The sequence below is a fragment of the Electrophorus electricus genome, chromosome 3, assembly GCF_041902795.1.
Source record: "Electrophorus electricus isolate QZ-2024a chromosome 3, ASM4190279v1, whole genome shotgun sequence".
In the NCBI taxonomy this organism is placed as follows: Eukaryota; Metazoa; Chordata; class Actinopteri; order Gymnotiformes; family Gymnotidae; genus Electrophorus; species Electrophorus electricus.
Window position 1 is genome coordinate 20,713,430 of NC_137499.1, and position 18,340 is coordinate 20,731,769.

Here is an 18,340-nt window from a genome sequence, read left to right on the forward strand (position 1 = left end):
GGAGGTTTATAGCAGTTCTAGAAGACGCCATACCTGATTAAACAGCACATGGCCTACAGCTACAATTGGTAAAAAAACAAACAAACAAAAAAAACAACTTCTAGAAATAAATCTGCGGTTTGTTATGGGTGCCTACGTTGAGTACAAGGATTTTTCATGTTTTTAAAAACGCCTTATTTATTCAGGGTACATGATCTGAGAACGTGACAAGATATGAGGTCATTGCACTGCAACCTGAGAAGTGTGACTGCATTTCAGATAAATTGGCAACCGCAGAAGTGTGCAGAGATCACTGGTTAGGTGACGCTGCAGGCACGAGAATTTGGCACAGATTAAACAAATACAAGTTGAAGGCGGGGATGCCACCCCTACTAGCAGAAACAAGACATTTTCATATTCCGTTCATGAGTCACTGTCCTACTTTTACCATATATGACACTAGTTCATATTACAAATACAGATTTTATTTACTTTTCTTAATGACATTAAAGTCAGTCATACACAATACAAAACCAACTGTCCACATGGAACATGTTTCAGCTACATATCTTTTATCCAATCGAGTCCACAGGGAAATGCAACACTACACAAGTTTCCCCTTTTACAACACACGATACATTTTGTAACGAACTCCAACATTTGTTGCTGGTTTGAACTGAGAGCCTCCAGATCCACTGCAGTGATAGTCATGTTAACTTTTAGACGAAAAGTCAATGTGTTGCTTGTACCATCACCTTTAAACAACGTAGCTCGATTAACTTTCAGGATCAATGTTCTCGTCCCATTGGGAAACTGGTTTGGTTTTATGCAATGCTGTGGCCCACCAGGGTTCCGGTTTTGGCAACACTACCCAGTGTTCTTGGATCATCTTTTTTCATTTTGTTTCCCCCTCCAATTAGTCCTTTGGTGTCTCTGCTAAAGCCTTCCAGAGAACAACCACATTCGTAATGCCATCACGCTCCCTTCCCCAGCTCACAGAAATCTTGTTCCACACATGTCTAGGCAGGGGGCGGGGTCTGAGACCCCGCAGTCAGGGGGCAGAGTCTGAGGCAGGTCACTTGCGGAAGCGTTTGAACAGAGGGTGCACGTTTTTGCTGGCTGCCAGCTTGCTGCTGCGGGACGCCTGGTACTCCATGTAGACGGCGTCGTCCGCGCCCGACATAGAGCTCATGGTGCCAGACCGACGAGAGAACTGGAGGTAAAAGATCAATGAAACCGGGATTAAAAGACAGCAGGAGACAAAACAGCCAGACCTATATTTTTAAATGGGTAAGGCGATACCACAGTTTTGCAATGAAATGGCTAAAGCGACTTTAAGAGGGAGGTCAGAGTGGCTCAATATGAACAGTATGCCAAATTTACATTCTCGTATAGTTCCTAAATGGCTCCCAAAAAGGTCTTTCAAAACAATACTAAAACTTTTAGGATGCACAAACACATGAAGTGATTCTTGTAGGCTTATGGCATACAGAACACATTATAAAATAACCTGAAAATTGAATCTATTAGCACTTCTGGAGGGATCACCAGCATGGGACCCCTGTTCACAGTCTGAGACAGTTTTCCCTTAATGAAATGACAAAGTGCACATATGAAATAAGATGTCACAGATAAGCACAATGTGTTCTCCACGTCTTTACATTATCAATAATGCCTTGCGCCAGAAGCCGACGTAACGGCAGCGTCCTGTCTCGGACCGTCACCATGCTGGTGTCACCACTGAAGAGAAAGGGTACGTGGGAACACGATGTGAAAATGGACGTACCTGAGCTTTCCCTCCCATCTCTCCCGTGACCACCTCTTCCTCGGCGTCAAGGTCAGACGCCGCGAGAACCTTGTGCAGGAGCTGCTGCTGCTCGTCACGTGTGGAGAACATCAAGTCCTCCTCCTCCATACCTGCCAACTTGGTGATTACCTGAGAGAAAGAAGGAACAGACAGACAGACAAACAGACAGACAGACAGACAGACAAACAGACAGACGGACAGACGGACGAGGATTTAAGGAGTAAGAACACTGCTTTCTTTCAAAAATAATAAAATGTGGGGGTGGGGGGGGTAGGTTTGAGAAACTGTGTGAAGACGTAAACGTGGCCTCTAACATTCACAATTTAACTGCTGAAAGGTATCAAACAAAAGTTGGCTGAACATAACTGGTCATTTCTGAGCCTAGAGACAAACCTTGAAGCTATACCCCTGGTCCACCAGGAAACGCTGTCTCTTGGTAGAGTAGGCCATCTCTTGTGTGTCCTGAGACACAAGTGAGTAGAAGTAAGCATTGTACTCCTCAGCGACCATTCCTGCACAGATAAACCCAGTTTCAGTTCTCCGCACAGGAGCAGGAAGGAAGGGGGACAAGGAGGTTGTCCTCGGGGTATTTTATCCTTCTCTCACCAGGGGGACTTCAGCTAGACACATCTGATTACCTTTCTTGGCACGGAGCACCCGGCCCAACCTCTGGGCCTCCTGACGGCGAGAGCCTCCGTGAGAGGAGATCTGAATCAGGACATTTGCCTCAGGCAAGTCAAACGATGTGTCTCCTACCTAAGACAAGAACAAAGACAGAGAATCAAATATGTCCAGTCAGTGTTGGACAAGAGTCTTTAAAAATGTACTCAGTTAAGATGTGAGTCATCAAAGTGTCGTCCTTTCTGCGAGTCACCAAATGTTCAAACAATGCTACTCAACAAGCAATGTGTTCTCTGCTCTCTGTTGTTGCTATGCTACAGGAAATGTGATTAGAATTTGCCTTTATAAGTTAATAACATATGCTAAACAAAGGGGATAAATGACATCCAATCCTGATTATTCTTAATCCATGGATGTATGCCCATGTTTTACTGTGCACATTCCGAATCTAGATCTGTGGAAAGTCTCTTCCTCAGATCCCCGCTATGACACGTTTACATAAATAATGCATACATATATACATACAAGTGACAAAGTTTCAAAGTGCTTATGTCACCTTACAAACTGGATGTACCAACACTTACTGCAGCTAAAAAACATGAAATTTTATGGTCTCTGTTAGACTTCCTAAAAAGACAAATGTATCTGTCCAATATGCTCAAGCAGGTCTCTCAGATCACCTCATCAGTTAATCACACTTTAGGGTTGGGACACACCGATCTGACACTAAAGAACCAATATTGACTACAGGTCAATGGTGATCACCCCTCGTCGCCTGTGTGCGTTTACACTCCAACACACCCACTGATGAGGCAGACGTTTCCTGACGATTGAAACGTGCACGCGTGTGCTCTGGTGGGTTGTTTTTTAGCTGTTTATAGTTGTTTCACTAAGCACTGCTGCAGCTGTAGTCCGGCTGCTCCATGTCTTCCAGAAGTTATTTTGAGGATTAAAACACTGTAGATCTTACGTCCGATTGGTCCATAGAATTAAAATAAATCACTACTGATTGGATGAAAAACGACCAAGAACAACTGCTGTGTTATGTCTGAAGGGGGGGGGGTGGCAGGGATCCCCCCCCCCCCCAATGGTCAGTAAATTGTCAAAAGGAGACAAGTTTTCCCGTACGTTAATAGGGGACCATGTATGTTAGGGTTGATGGTTAACTCTACCCTTTCCACTTGGTATATAATGGGAAAGAGAGAGCCATTGTTACCTTGGAGATAAAAATGGTGTTGATCTTGGGGTTGTGCTTAAAATTCTGCAGGATCTGCATCCGCTCGCCCTGCGACGTGGGTCCATAGATGTACGGCCTGGGCAAGGAACAAAAGAACAGAGTAAGGCCCACGAATGAGGAAACAAGCTGGTCACAGGTAAGTGTCAGGGTCAGGGTCAGGCTTCTGAGAGCCCGCGTGAGCAATTCCCTCCCACAACCCCTACTTCTTAATCACTCTGATCTGATTCTAAGCTGAGGCAGAGATGTAATGGAGGGATAATCCCAGAGTTCTTAGAACAGCCCTTCTTTCAGCATCACCATAGCATCCGCGTGTCACCCAGGGGTAGGATGGCTATCTGAAATTATGCAACACGTGAGCAGTTGTCCATCTATCTTAAAAGGGCTGATCAACAAATCAAAACTGAGCTGTCTAGATCCCTTTTACCCATGCATGTGTAAAAACATGTCCCCACTTAAAATGTAGGTCTGCACATTCCAAACGGTATTTGTGAGTCTTTGCAACTACCTGTTAAAAATAAGCTTGATCATAAATTCCTCCACCTCTGTAATGGTGCATACTATGACTAATATACAGACACACTATGATCTGATAATGATGGTCAGGGAAGTGTCTAAATGTGGGTCTTACTTGTTGAGGCGGATGGCGTATTCTTTGAGTGCGAAGACGTTGTCGGCAAAGACGATGATCTTATCATTGCGCCTCTCGTGGAAGCGGATCAGGAACTGGCAGGCGCGGAACTTGTTTGGATTCATTGTGTATAGCAGGATACGCTTCTTGGTCTTTATGGCCACATACTCACGGTAGAACTCTGGGGACATAGGACACCACACCTAAGAGAGACACACACACACACACACACACACACACACACACACACATTTAAAAAGAAACTACATAATATACTGTTTAATTCAATAACTTTTGTGTTTGAATCGCATTCCATTCTTTTAGCATACTGTGTGTGCATCACCTCAGCACACTGCACTTTGGCAATGTAGCCACTGTTCTGCAGCTCCATCCAGTTGGCCTCATACAGTTTGGGCCCGATGAGGAAGTTGAGATCGACGATCTTGTCATCCTCTCGCACGAGCGTGGCGGTGAGGCCCAGCTTGCAGTGGGCTTGCACAATGGTCAGAACACGCCGGAACATCTTCGCTGCACGCGCGGCGACCGGCCAAAATAAGCAAGTGGGAAAGAACGGGGAATTAGGGTGAGCAGGGTGCTGGAAAGCTGAAAGCAAGTGGGGGGGGAAGTTTGTCGGGGCGTGGAGGGTCCGCACCTGGGATGGTGTGCACCTCGTCCAGGATGATGAGACCCCACTCCTGACTGCGCATCCACTCCATGACGCGCTCAGCCTCCCACGAGCGCTTAGTTGTGTGGCCCAGCATGGAGTAGGTGCTGATGGCCACCGAGCAGCCGATGGGCTTGTCCTTGGCGTCAGAGGTGAAGCGGCAGATCTGCGAGTCGTCGATGGTGGACCACATCTTGAACTGGGACTTCCACTGCTCCACGGAGACGGAGGAGTTACCGAGCACCAGGCAGCGCTTGCGTACCGTGCACGCCGCCGTCACCCCCACCAAGGACTTCCCGGCACCTGCGGAGACGCGCGGGAGTTCCGAACAGATGAGTGCGTGTGGTGCTCAGCGGATATGAAGACCCCCTCTTCTTTGGCGGGGGGAGGGCGCTTACAGATACAGCCAATACGTTTCAGGAATGAACCTGCAATTGGACCGTCGTCCTGTCAAACGGGACTAGACGGGACTAGCAGGACACAAGAACAGTAAGCTCAACACTAAAAACACTCAGCGAGTGTATGTGTGTCTGTTTACCGCAGGGCAGCACGATGACCCCGGAGCGAGCACGCCCATTGCCGAACATCTTCCTCAGGCTCTTCTCCTGGTAGGGGCGGAGCACGGCGGTGGGCTTCAGGTCCATGTTGATGTCGGCGTTCACCGTGTCGTTGCGGAAGTCATACTCGGCCAGCAGCGGATACTCCAGCTGGATGCAGCGCTTCTGAAGCTCCTCGATCATCTCCTGCGGTGACAGCAAACATCAGCGGCAGGGAGGTCAGCGTTCTAAAACTGCACACAGCAAGTCGTACAGTTTGCATGTGATATTTGAAATACTGAAGTCATCAGAAAAGTCCTAAAGGACATGCTTTTTTTTTCCTTCACCCAAACACATCTTTTATCATAATGACAAGACATTGATCGTATTTCAAAAACCAAGGATGAATTTAGTAACTGCACACCCCGGATTTGCCCAGAAGGCTGGAACGCAGGTTTATATATAGGTGCTGAGTAATGCCTTTTAAAACTTCATGTCCCGAGGCTTCAGCACCATCAGCTGTATACTCTGGAATGTCGTTTCAGCGCCAGGCACTGCTTTTAACGAGGGGACTTGTATTCCATCCTCCAGACCAAGTGAAACATTTAGATGAGTGTGATTATGTCAACTGCACATGAGCAGTCCAGCCTTTCAGAAGTCCCAGCAAGATCAACTAGGTTGTGGTCATAGGTACACACCCACCCCCCACCCAAAAACAAACAAAAATCCTCACCAAAAAGGTGCACAGAGTTCTGACTGCGTAAGAATAAAAATCCAGATACTGTGGGACAGCGTTTACATTGCTGCAATATTTACTATGACTGTCACAAAACTGGTGTACAGCCTTATGCTCTGCTCCACATGCATATGCATTAAGCTGTGAAGGCCATTCCTGATTGGTCCCTGGATGAGGAAGATTGCTCACAGCTGCAGCCCTACCTGGCGGATCTCAAACGACACCGTCTGTGTCTCCTCCTCTTCCTCCTCCTCTTTGTCCATCTGTTCGTAGTAGCTGAAGATGTCCTCGGGGACCTGGGCAGCTGAGCCTTTGGCGTCCGCAGGCTGGGACGTAGACGCACCCCCGCTGTCCTGCAGAGACCTAGAGATCTGCGCAGCAGGGGGCGACAGTGAGCAGACACTTCAAGTACTGAGTGCATACAGGACACATGTAAAAGACCCCCCCCAAAAAAAAAAAAAACCCACATGCGTTCCACATCAGTAGGGGTTGGCCCATCAACCACATGTACCTGTGGTGAAATGCGTCATGACTAGTGTGATATTCAGGACATTATTAAAATGTTTCCATGATTCTGAATTGAAAATATGTAAATACTTGTTTAAAACATATTTTGATCACATAAATCATATATTGGAGTGCAACTGCAGCATATTGAATTTCACAAGATATTGATTTTTTTTGTCTTATAAATATAAAAATTCTGATGTATCCTCAGGCTTACAGCCCTGTTAAAGGCTGGAATCAGCGTTATGCTTCTCAGCAACAATACACTCATTGTAGCAACACCAACATATTAAAAAAACACCAGGAAAAAGCAAGGTTTACACATGTACAGACACAGAGAACCAACTTTATAAAAATAAGCAGAACTATTGGTGTAAATGTGATTTTGGCAAGACTCTTAATCAGCAGTCAAGGAAACACACGGCATGCCTCTACAGGCAAAAAGAAGCCTGACCTCACTTGACCTTGTTTTGAGTGCGTATTTGTATATGCACTCACTGCGGGTTTGCTGGAGATGATCTCTGTGATAAGCTCGGTCTCCCCCCCTTCAGCGGTGCGGAGTCGGCAGTCTCGAATCACGGGGTCCTGGAGCAGTCTCTGAATCACGTCTGGGAAGACACTCTCCACGAAATACCTGCCCCCCCCCCACGAGATGCCGCCCCACCATTAAACACATCTGGGAATGCACTCGCCACGAAATACCTGACCCCCCCCCGAAGATGCCCCACCATTAAACATTTAATGCCACTTAATTAACAAGCACAGGAATTAATATGCCGAGTTACTCCAAAAACATAAAAATGATTTACGGCGAGATCTGAAGAAGGAAGATCTACAGTCAATGATGTGCTACGTTTCACTAGCTCTGTTAACCAATCTGCCACATCACCACACCTAATGCAGGCCAATGCAGAGAATACGAGAAATGTAACTAAAAAGATGCAGCAAATACAAGCTTCAGAGTTTATGAATACACGGTTGTGTTTCAACATGAATGCCAACCACATTTGAGCATGAAGAATGGAAACACGAGAGATTGTGTCTTGGCTTGTTATCATTATGCTTGTAGGGTGGGTGCACTGAAGTAGAAGACACTTTTTCTAGTAATTCAAACCAATGCATGATAATATAGACAATAGACAATAAATGACTACATCATGAACCCTGCCAACCTTCACCAGAACAGTCAGGTAACAGAGCGAGTGGATCAGAACACAAACCTGTTGTGCTTCAGTACCAGCTTCACTTTCCCGTAGCTCACAGTGCACAACTGGAAAAGAACAACCAAAGTGCAGTCGCACCATTACACAACGCATACATGCACATACATTAAAGGATGCCCAAGTAAATTGGAAACTGTAAAACCACAAGATCCATGCACATTTTCCCCTCCAGGAGACTCTCTCTCACACCTGTGTGTACACACACACACACACACACACACACACACACACACACACACACACACTCCCAGTGCTTTGCACAATTCCATTCACACCTTTATAAACTGAACGATGCCATCAGGCACCGATGTCTTGCTCAGTTTCTGCAGATACTCCACGATGTCGGAGGTCTGCAGTCCAACGCTCACGGCCGCGTACAGCGAGTAGGCAGTCAGCTTGTACTCGTGCACGTGGGTGGGCCTGCACACAGGCTCAGCGATGGCCACCAGGAAGTCCTGAGCATACTTATACACCGGAGAGAATGCCTCCAGAAAGACGTGGCCATCGGGTGCCTGGTCACCAACACACAGAGACAGATAGTAAAATTCATCAGACTCAGAGTGAGATATTTTCACATCCATGTTGGTTCCAAAAGATGCATTTCTCAACCCAATCCTGGAGGACCATTGGCTGGTCACCATTTTTGCTTTATCGCAGCTCCCAACACACCTGAGCCAACACAAGAACACCTGATTCAGGTAAGATGGGAACTGGGTTAGAGTAAAAAAAAGGGGGGATTATTCTAGTGAGCCACTAGGACTGGGTTCATCTAAAGCACTCCAAATAAACATCACATTATGGATTTAAGGGATCTAGTAGTTACAAGGTGGTAAAAGGTCAGAAGGACGTTTTGGTAACATGAACTCAATCTTACCACCCACAGTGGGCGAGAGGAGTGGTCAGTCTTCAGTAACATCTGTATACGGTAGTCCTTCGCGCCATACTCGTCGTGTTTAGTCGTGGCTTCGTCGACTTGCTTGCCGGCCGCTGTGGGAATGGCTTCCTGAGACTCGCTCCTCGTCGCTTCCTCGTCGTCGTCGTCGTCGTCGTGATAACGTTTCTTGGACTTTCTGTCTGGTGAACGCAACAAAAAATCAAACACGATGATCTTTAGACATGAAAATGAACACAAACGCTGCCCTGGCTAGTAAGAGGCGGCTCGTCCCGGTGGGACACAAAAACCCGATTAACTTCCAACGCCAAATTCATTGATAAGTGAAGTTATACTGGATGATCACGGCTGTTATTTAAAAACTCAGATGTCAATCTGACATAGAAATGTACATTATAAACTTAGACTGCTAGACTATTATAGTATATTACAGTATACTAGAATATCATAAAAGTCAACTGCTAAATATGACTGTTAGCTAGCTAGTTAGCAACTCGGACTGCCGTTTACAAGCTGCACATTTTACCACATGAAATAAAACATAACACTACAATTACCTCGGTCTCCTTTTTCCCTTTTCCCCATAGTTCTTACTGTAAAGATAAAACGGTTTTGTTCCGATATGGTAACCGTATGAAACGTACGACATAAACAAAACACGCAAACTCCGCTACGTGATTAAGTAGCAACCATGTTCGCTTCTTCGCTGAGGGACGACAGGGCCAACAGTATTGTACAGCTGCGCAGCGCCACCCCGTGTTTCAAATCAGAACTTCATCTACTAGAACGACAAGTCACCCGCACATCAGCGTTTGAAGTATTATCGGATAACAAAAATGTAAAGTGGGTGTTGTAATGTATCTTTCAGTGGACGAGCCATCGCTTTTCAAACTAGTTAATAAAACAAACTTGAATCTAAGGCATTGACACAGGACATGTTTTTCAGTCCTGCTGGCCTTAAAGAATAATGGTAATTCTCTTTCCTCAGAGAGCAACCATAAAAAACCTTGTTCAATTATAAGTACTAGCCCCTGGAAATTTTGCCGATCAAGTACTGACTTTGCATGGATAGCATGGGTGCAAAATATATTGTTGATTTAATCGTCATTACAATATTGAATATCGTTGGCCCCTGCAATACTGAAATAGCAGAAAGTTGCAATATACAAACGAGCCCTTTATTACAAATTACAAGGGATTTTCCTTTGTGCAGTGAACTTTTTAACAAATCTCACATTCCAGACAAGTCTTCTACAGGCCAGTCTTTAACCATGTCCTGTTAACAGTAAACCAAGTCATTTTTATATAATTGAAGATATTAGAATACAGTAGTTGTCCATAATCTGCAGCCATAACAGTGATCACAGAACATTTGAACTAATTATGCTCATACCATCAAGTGAATGACAGATTATTTGAAGAGGCTGTATTACTCCATTTAATACAGATATATCAGCTAATAATGTCTTTACACTTAATGTGAATATAAAGGCAAAGATGTAAAAGGGGAACAATAAAGCACATATCAAAAATACTAAAACACTGTTTAAATCCACTGTATAGTGAACATTACTCTTGATTCAGTCCTGAGGAGCAAAGATCTTGATGGCCTTCTAAAGCTTCATGGTGTGTTTAGATGTTGGTACTGTGTTCCATCGCATGGTTGGTGTATCCCAGTGTTGCCATGGAAATGGGTGAGCATGACTTATGCCCCAGCGTCTGACAAGCAGGCTGAGTATCTGTAGGTGTAGAGTTTGTTGTCTGCTCCTCCACTAAGAATCAGCTAGAAAGAGAGCAGACATGTGATTGTCCAAGCTGTTAATTACTATTACTACCACAAATACAAAATATATTCACCAGAGTCTTCAACCCATATTTCCATTAAAGCCAAAACATTTGCCAGCAATGCCATCATGAATTTAACAGAACCACGAGATGAGGAAAAAAATGTTCAGCTATAACTGCACTCTAGATGGTCACACACACTCACACCATCTATATCTTACCCCACAGTCTGTCCAATCAGCACACAGAACTTTGTCCTCGTGAGCTGCCAGGTCATACAGAGGAGCCTTACAGCTGCACAGATGGAGAGGCAGTTAGTACTGAAACCACAGCTGAGGTCTGCGATGCTGACCATCACGCCTGCGGCACAACCACATCCTCACACGCACCTCCTGGTGTCCCAGAGCTTGACCAGGTTGTCCAGTGAGCCGGAGATGAGCTGCTGTTCGTGGGAAGGAGACCACCGGACTGCAGTCACCCAGCCGGTGTGAGACGTTAGAGAGAGCAGGACCAGAGAGCCATCTGTGTGTGTGTGAGTGAGTGAGAGAGCGAGAGAGAGTTCACACAAATGAATAAACATTCCCCCACCTATGAGGGCATCTGTGCGTATGCGCGCACGCGCGTCTTCCTCACCTTTAGAGCGCGGGTCCCACAGGCGTACATGTCTGTCTGTACTTCCCGTTGCCAGGCGATGACACAGTGGTGAGTAGGAGATACAGTTAAACACCTTACTTCCTGTCTACAACACACAATTCACCAAGCAAGCTTGATCAACCCACCAACCAACAGATCACCTCATCTCCAGTATCGTTCCATATTCCAAGCAATATTAATTAAATTTAATTTTAAAGCTGTCAGAATTATCATCCATTTGGAGTAAAAAGATACCAATGAATGTGTCTTTAATCAACAACAAGCATACAAACATGTGCCCAAAAATATCCATGAAGTAGAGTTATAGCACCACCTGCAGGTGAAAATGTGCTGCTGTTTTTAACCTGGAAGCGTGACTCTCACCAGCATGTTCTTTTGGCTGCCTGTCTCTGCATCCCACAGGCGAATGGTGTGGTCCCAGGATGCACTACACAGCTCCTCTGTGTCCATCCACAACACGCTGGACACGGCCTCGGTGTGACCCGACAGCGTCATCAGCGGAGTCTGTATCGGCGGTTAGAGTTATCGTCACGCATGGTAATCCAGCGCTGGTACATGCCAGCTGCGCTTTTTATTTCACTCACTATGTGGCATTTTATATGCATTCATGATTCAGGTAAATCAAGCACAACTACAGGCTCATTAATCAAATACAACTACAGGCTCATTAATCAAATACAACTACAGGCTAATTAAACAACGTCCTGAGAGGGAAATCCTTTTTAGCCTAGCACAAGGCTTAATGTTTACTTTGTGTGTGTGTGCGTGCGTGTGTGTACACGCACCCGTGTCGGGCCCAGCTGCTCAGTCTTCTGTTTCTTTCGTGGCCTGTTGGACTCCTCCTCCTCCTCCTCTTCCTCCTCTGTGGGAACTGAGAGGAAGGGCAGTGTTGAAACACTCCGGTTTAGCTTGACAGACCTGCTGTAATCTTCTTCAGATAAGAGGTTTTACACTTCACTCATCTCTGAAGCCTAAATGCCATTAATATTTAATGGTATTTCACCTGCTGACCAGATCTTCAGCATTTTGTCCCAAGAGCCACTGCAAAACTGTCGCAAAAACAGCAGGACATTAATAACTCAATAATGTAACTTAAAACTCAAACTTTTAATGAGTTAAAAACTGAAATCTTTGTAAATGAAGTCTAGTATCAGGAAAATAAACATATTGGCCTAAATTTGGTTGCAACCCTTTTAATTTTGTAAGGAATAATAGAAATGAACCCATTTACAAAGGTGTGTCTCCAACGTTTCACTCTTCCATAATACATCTTCCCCTCTTCTCACTGGCTGACATGCTCGTACCTTAGAGCGCGTGGGGTCGACGGAGATGGTATCCACGCTCCCAGCATGGCCGCGACAGCAGTGGCGAGCTCTCAGCTTGTTCCGCTCCGAGCTCCACTCCCACAGGAGCACCGTCTGGTCCAGTGAGGCGGTGAGCAGCAGGGAGCTCAGGCCATCTAAACCGGAACGAGAACCGCGAGCAGGAGCGCAGAGCCGTCAGAACCGGTGGAGGTGCTTGCAGAACTTCGGCACACTTCAAACGGATTATGCGGTGAGGCCGTTTCTCTTAAGCGTGTTACGGGACTCAAACCGCATTCTAAGATTTCATTTCGATACAGCGGACTGCCAGAATGTGATGTGTGCAGCAGAACGCAGATGTCAATCACCAGGTTTGGAAAGTCAATGCACACACTCCTCCCTGCTTCAGCACAACTGATTTAACTCCTTAAAAAGACTTATCAGCTGCCAGGAACTGTGGTGGCTAATGTACACAAGAAGCACCACATGTAGCTAATTAAAGCTGTGTCCAATCAGCTCACCTCTTTTCACCCAGGCCACGCCCTTGACCACGTCCGTGTGGCCGGCCACGGTTGCAACCGCCTTCCCTTCTAGAGACCAGATGCGGGCCGTCTTATCGTACGAACCTGTGAGGATCCTGACACACAGGCAAAGAGAAAGAGAGGTGTGGTCAGCCAAACAGACCCATCAAAGATTTCTTTCCCTGCTTGCCTGCCTGTACCCAATGGACTACAAGTAAGATGTCATGAAAGTTAATGGATTGGGAGGGGGAGGCTTCAGAGGTGATAGTGAAGAATGAAACTCAAATCTGAAAAAGATTACAGCAGGTCTGTCAAGCTGTCAACCACAGTGATTTAACATTGCCCTTCCTCTCAGTTCCACCAGAGGTGGAAGGTGAGGTGTTGAGCTACATCAACAGAGTGCATGGCTGACCCATAAGGCTGAGTCCTGCTTAAAGAGCACATTCCACCACAGGATGGAGGATCACTGGAGACAGGACACCTCTACTGTGAAGTGGTCAAGCCGTTGTGAGGTGTACCAAGTGCCAAATTCATTCTTCTGGTTAAATACATTCTGGTGAAAGCATTACCACCTACCACCTCTAAAGAAGCTGCATACAATATCACATATATGATCAATCACATATCAATATACTTATGATTAATTACTGCGCTAGTAGTAGAGAAGGTATTATGGTGTCATAATGCAGCATTGGCATGCACGGCCCAGCAGGCAAGCATGTCCTAATCTGAAAGCCAACACGAAGCAGGCGGCTCTCACCATTCTGAGTCTGCTTCCACTGAACTGATCCAGTCATCATGCATGATACATTCCTCTGGCTGTGGAGCTGTGTACTTCTCCACATACTCAATTTCAACAACTTCTTCCTGCACACACAAAGATCAGGAAAGGGTCAATACACTAAGGAGGAATGCTATAAGCATAAGGCACAAAACTGTGTTTTATTCGTATGTTCACATCCAGTGAAAACAACATACAAGGTAACTATTTTTTGCACTCCATTACCGTGGAGATGTTCTCTGTCTCCAAGTGAGTGGCCAAAGAAGAACGCAAGAACTGCCCTTGAACCAGAAAGTCAAACTCCACATGTTTGTGATCCCCTGCAAATTCCAAGTATTCAAACGTTACAAACAGGTCTTTCAGCAATGCACAGCTCTGCAAATCATTGCAGACCACTCCTTAAATGTCAGCTCTGCTATTTTATGTCAAACATGGAAGAACATTAGCGCGTAGGAGAAATATAACGAGGATGATAAAACTTGCTGTGACAGAGCAAGCTCAGCTCACCATTCTTGCCCTCCAGTAGCTTGTTGATGACATTGCTGAGATCTGTTATCTCCGAGACGGCGGGGATGGAGAAAGGAACATCGTCTATAACGTATCTGCCCACAGAGAATAAATACGTTTACAAAGTCAACGAAGCGATGCGTTATTAGCAAATGTTTGAAGACCTAGGTTACATTTTTTGGTAAGAAACAGGGAACAGTTTTGGCTAACAAGGATGGAACATGGCTGGCTAGACGGTTAGCTAACTACATCCACCGCTTTCAAGGCAATAAATACACATAATCCATGTGAGCCAGTTACTCAACGATAAGATATTCGTATAAATTTAAAGCGCAGACATTTCAAATGACTTTTCTTGAGCTACAACTAAATATACTGGATAGACAGTTGAACAAGTCGTGAGCAAACCACCTAGCTAGCAAGCTACTTGTAATCGTCAGATGACTAACTAAAAACCAAAAGTGCTTACTTTTTGTTGTCCGTAAAGAACCTAGCCTGAAGCTGCGACATTTTGCTATAAAAAACAAAACAAAACTATCGTTACTGAAATACTGTATTATTAAGTTGCTAACTAGACAGCCAGTTAGCCAGCTGCTGGTCAACGACTTTGCCCAGAAGAAGCCAGCAACCACGTGGTTTAACGTGTGTGTGATGGGCAAGTCCTAGTAGTCGATCGCAAACAGCAATCGCTTGCCATGCGATTTGCCACCAGCGATGTCTGCTTGAGTTATAGAAGCGGAGAGGTCCCCAAAGTTCCCTATGCAGTAAAAGTACTGGAGAGACGAAAACATTACGTTAAAGCTCCAAATAAATAACTGATGAGATGAGAAAGATGATGAAGTGCTGAATGCAAAGTCCTGCTACTGACGCATGCATTATACGTAGGGCAGAGAAACTCCCAAATGATCTGCAGCCAGTCTTGACATCCATTCTACGCCTCTTCCTGTTATTGTGTAAAGTCTGAGGAACTTTGGTCCATTTCCCTGTTGTATTTAAATGTTGAACTATGGCCATTTACAGGAGTCATATAAGCTTTCTACATCCAACTAAGCTATATCTGCCTATAGCTACTAGATGGTTGAAGATTACACACCTCGCCTCCATAGTCTGAGCACTTGAACAAGGAGCACAGGAAGACATTTTAAAGTTGTACTCCTAGTTACTCATGCAGCCACCACGCTCCTGCATCCTTACAGATGGATTTTGGCCTTGGAGACACAGACCCATGTCTCTACTCAGCAGGACTGCTTTAGGATCACGTCTCCATATTTGCACTGGGGTGCAAACGCCCATCCTGATCTGTACCCTTAGCTTGAGAGGTTGGATGAATATGAGCGATTGCATACACATCATAAAAGATCCCGTCTGAATGTACAAGCACACTAGCACCACCAGCTTAGTCTACTCAGTAACATTAAATTGTTTAGGTCAGTTTGTCCACACAGGTCAGCGGGCCAAGGCTGCGTCTGGGATGGACCTGCAGCTGTGAAGGGGCTCTGTGCTTTTCCCAGGCCCCCCGTCCTGCCCTGGGGGGTTGGGGGGGGGGGACACCCTGCGACTCCCCTGAGCTTGCTCGGTTTGGCAAGCGAGCGCCCGGGGGAGGCAGGGCGGAAGATAACGCGCGTCTCGAAGATCCCCGCACTACCTCGCCAGATAAGGCAAAAGGGAGGGAGACGAAGCTTGGCGAAGAGGACGCCGAAGCCGTCTGGGCGGGGAAGAGGAGCGAGTCCTGCTCGTCCGCCAGATGCGGGCACTGCCACAAAGGAGAGGCCAGCGCGGTGTACTCGCTGGTGCCATTCTGATGGCGGAGAGTGCGCTGGAAAAGGCTCTGGCTGCAGTGGAAGGGGAATCAGGACAGAGAGGTCTGCACCGGACGCTGAGGTGGACACAACCATGTGTGAGACAGGCTGCGTGCAGAGAGTCCAAGAAATGGGTGAGTAAGAACCAGTCAGAACTGCGGGTCTCACGTCCCCGTCCCCCCCCTCCACACACACACAAAAAAAAACTGCAGAGACAGAGAAACTTGGTTGTCTGTCTGTTTGAAATGTAGTTTTGGTTTATTGCCAAGGTTCATTTATTCATGGGGCCCAGAGTCAAATGACAATGCCATGAATGAGTTAAAACTCTAAAAAGAATTTAAATGAACCAGAACTACCTGTATCTCAACAATTTACCTACCAAAGCTGTCTTAACACAGAAAACCACACTCTTGAGAAAGGTATCTAATCCTTTTCGTATTCACTTGTTTTCCAGGCGAGGTCTGGGCTGCAAACAGGGGCACCAAAGACACAGAATTCCCCAGAAAACGCAGCAAGAGAGAGGACTCGGGTGCGAAACCTGCGGCAGGCGTTCCAGAGCCTTCAGGCTGCGCTGCCGTCGGTGCCTCCAGACACGAAGCTCTCCAAGCTGGATGTACTGGTCCTGGCCACCAATTACATTGCCCACCTGACCGAGATGCTGGATCAGGGGGGAAGCCTTTGTGACCATCCAGCACTGCAGAGAGCCGAAGGCTACCTGCACCCTGTGAAGGTGACTCGCACTTCAGCCTATATGTGGGACATAACTTACATAGACAATAAAAGAAAAGCTTACTTGGAAAATAACATAAGATGCAATAAGGCTGGTTTTGTGGCATCACATGACACAGTAGTTACTCTGACATAGTAAATACTGTAACGGTGATCAGGGCTTTATGGTGATGTGTGGGTTTTCTTTTTCAGAAGTGGCCAATGCGCTCTCTGCTGTACTGCGGGAACATTGCGGAACGGCTGCCAGGAGCGTGCAGTGAACAGCAGGAATCCCTCCCTCCCCATCAGTCGGTGCAGCTGAGGTCAGAGCAGACCAAGGCAGCAGAGTTGACCTAAATCACGTCACAGGCACATGGCTACAGTATGTCCGAGCATGGAACAGATTTACAAAAGGCCTAACATTAGCATGTAATGTTAATAATGTCAATAATGTAAACTCAACTGTCTACTTAGATACATTCATCCACAACTGACTTAGCAAAAAGATTTTGGTACCGTATACTCCATCACAATAGTTTATGCTTCAAGTGCTTTTTATTTCCTTGTCTCCAATTATAGCTCAGTCTAATAAATGCTCGACAAGTGACTTATCACTAGTATGTATGAAGAATGTTCTTACTGTGTACTTACCGTGAATAAGACTTAATTAAACAGAACAGATTTTAACCATAATGCTGTGCAAATTCTTTCTAATCGGATCTCATTTCTGCAGCATAAGAGCTTGTGGTATCTCCCATATAATACTAGCTGGGAGTGAATGAAGGTCTTGATTAGTTGAAGGGGAGGATTGTTATGGGGAACACTTGGCAACCACCGATGAAAGGACTTTCAGTGTCTTCATCACATCCACTACATGAGGCTCTCACATTATTCCATAACTGCAAATCTTCACCAGTAATTCAGAGAGAGCCATCAGCCAACGTTCATGCTGTTTTTTCTTGCACCTTAGAGAAGTGCTAATCCAGAGGTTTTTACCAACTGCTAAAACACTGAACAGAAACCCTGCTAATTGAACCTCGTGTTCAGCAATCTCTAGATTACAGACAGGCTCAGTTGGGATCATGGAAGAGACGAGCATCCTCAGAGTCTCATCCAAAGCCCGGGTCTTTCTCTTGCACAACATGGGCTCTGGTCCATAAGGAATGGTACAGTGGTCAAGGCCAACCCTATAAATCCACTGAGCCGAACGATAAAAGCCTTTTCGCTCATTTTAATGGCCAAGATGGACTGAGAAGAATCAGTTCCCTAAGGCAAAGGTTATGGAGCAAGAGAACGAGGGCCAATTCTCACTTCCAAGCGGCGGGAGTCAGCAACACCCTTCTTCCAAGTTATCCCCAATTAGGGATTCATTGGTGTTTATCATCCAGAGCATGATTCTTCTGTAAATCAAATGACACACCTGGATCTATAACTGAGAAAATTAAAAGTACTGT

At 45.8% G+C, this 18,340-nt stretch overlaps 3 protein-coding genes across 3 annotated transcripts; 1 reads left to right on the plus strand and 2 right to left on the minus strand.

Annotated features, from left to right (window-relative positions):
- Positions 1-442: 442 nt before the first annotated feature.
- Positions 443-9,542, minus strand: ercc3 (excision repair cross-complementation group 3). Its single transcript, XM_027020822.2, has 15 exons — positions 9,388-9,542; positions 8,813-9,012; positions 8,214-8,450; positions 7,936-7,985; positions 7,214-7,349; positions 6,412-6,579; positions 5,475-5,679; positions 4,925-5,239; positions 4,616-4,800; positions 4,273-4,475; positions 3,624-3,720; positions 2,425-2,542; positions 2,180-2,298; positions 1,766-1,915; positions 443-1,192 (listed from the first exon to the last, which is right to left on the minus strand). Exons 1-15 carry the CDS (start codon positions 9,413-9,415, stop codon positions 1,055-1,057), a joined length of 2,349 nt encoding a protein of 782 aa, XP_026876623.2. The 5' UTR covers positions 9,416-9,542; the 3' UTR covers positions 443-1,054.
- Positions 9,543-9,986: 444 nt separating this feature from the next.
- On the minus strand, positions 9,987-15,218 carry wdr12 (WD repeat domain 12). The gene is made up of 13 exons (XM_027020768.3): positions 14,849-15,218; positions 14,380-14,474; positions 14,098-14,192; positions 13,852-13,958; positions 13,092-13,207; positions 12,574-12,728; positions 12,273-12,318; positions 12,055-12,140; positions 11,633-11,773; positions 11,249-11,354; positions 11,005-11,137; positions 10,837-10,909; positions 9,987-10,613 (listed from the first exon to the last, which is right to left on the minus strand). Exons 1-13 carry the CDS (start codon positions 14,887-14,889, stop codon positions 10,536-10,538), a joined length of 1,272 nt encoding a protein of 423 aa, XP_026876569.2. The 5' UTR covers positions 14,890-15,218; the 3' UTR covers positions 9,987-10,535.
- Positions 15,219-16,123: 905 nt separating this feature from the next.
- On the plus strand, positions 16,124-17,553 carry tcf23 (transcription factor 23). The gene is made up of 3 exons (XM_081707887.1): positions 16,124-16,312; positions 16,633-16,908; positions 17,100-17,553. Exons 1-3 carry the CDS (start codon positions 16,124-16,126, stop codon positions 17,241-17,243), a joined length of 609 nt encoding a protein of 202 aa, XP_081564013.1. The 3' UTR covers positions 17,244-17,553.
- The last annotated feature ends 787 nt before the right edge of the window (positions 17,554-18,340 follow it).

What these genes read in the sequence shown, in the direction of transcription:
- ercc3 (XM_027020822.2), bottom strand. Translation starts at nt 9,415, where the DNA reads ATGGGGAAAAGGGAAAAAGGAGACCGAG. An exon ending in GGTCATCGTGCTGCCCTGCG is followed by an intron (nt 5,240 to 5,474) that starts GTAAACAGACAC and finishes GCGTCTCCGCAG; the next exon opens with GTGCCGGGAAGTCCTTGGTG. An exon ending in ACACCATTTTTATCTCCAAG is followed by an intron (nt 2,543 to 3,623) that starts GTAACAATGGCT and finishes TTCTTGTCTTAG; the next exon opens with GTAGGAGACACATCGTTTGA.
- wdr12 (XM_027020768.3), bottom strand. Translation starts at nt 14,889, where the DNA reads ATGTCGCAGCTTCAGGCTAGGTTCTTTACGGACAACAAAAA. An exon ending in CGTGGCCTGGGTGAAAAGAG is followed by an intron (nt 12,729 to 13,091) that starts GTGAGCTGATTG and finishes GTTCCGGTTTAG; the next exon opens with ATGGCCTGAGCTCCCTGCTG. An exon ending in AAGCTCTGGGACACCAGGAG is followed by an intron (nt 10,910 to 11,004) that starts GTGCGTGTGAGG and finishes CCATCTGTGCAG; the next exon opens with CTGTAAGGCTCCTCTGTATG.
- tcf23 (XM_081707887.1), top strand. Translation starts at nt 16,124, where the DNA reads ATGCGGGCACTGCCACAAAGGAGAGGCCAGCGCGGTGTACTCGCTGGT. An exon ending in GCAGAGAGTCCAAGAAATGG is followed by an intron (nt 16,313 to 16,632) that starts GTGAGTAAGAAC and finishes CTTGTTTTCCAG; the next exon opens with GCGAGGTCTGGGCTGCAAAC. An exon ending in GCTACCTGCACCCTGTGAAG is followed by an intron (nt 16,909 to 17,099) that starts GTGACTCGCACT and finishes TTTCTTTTTCAG; the next exon opens with AAGTGGCCAATGCGCTCTCT.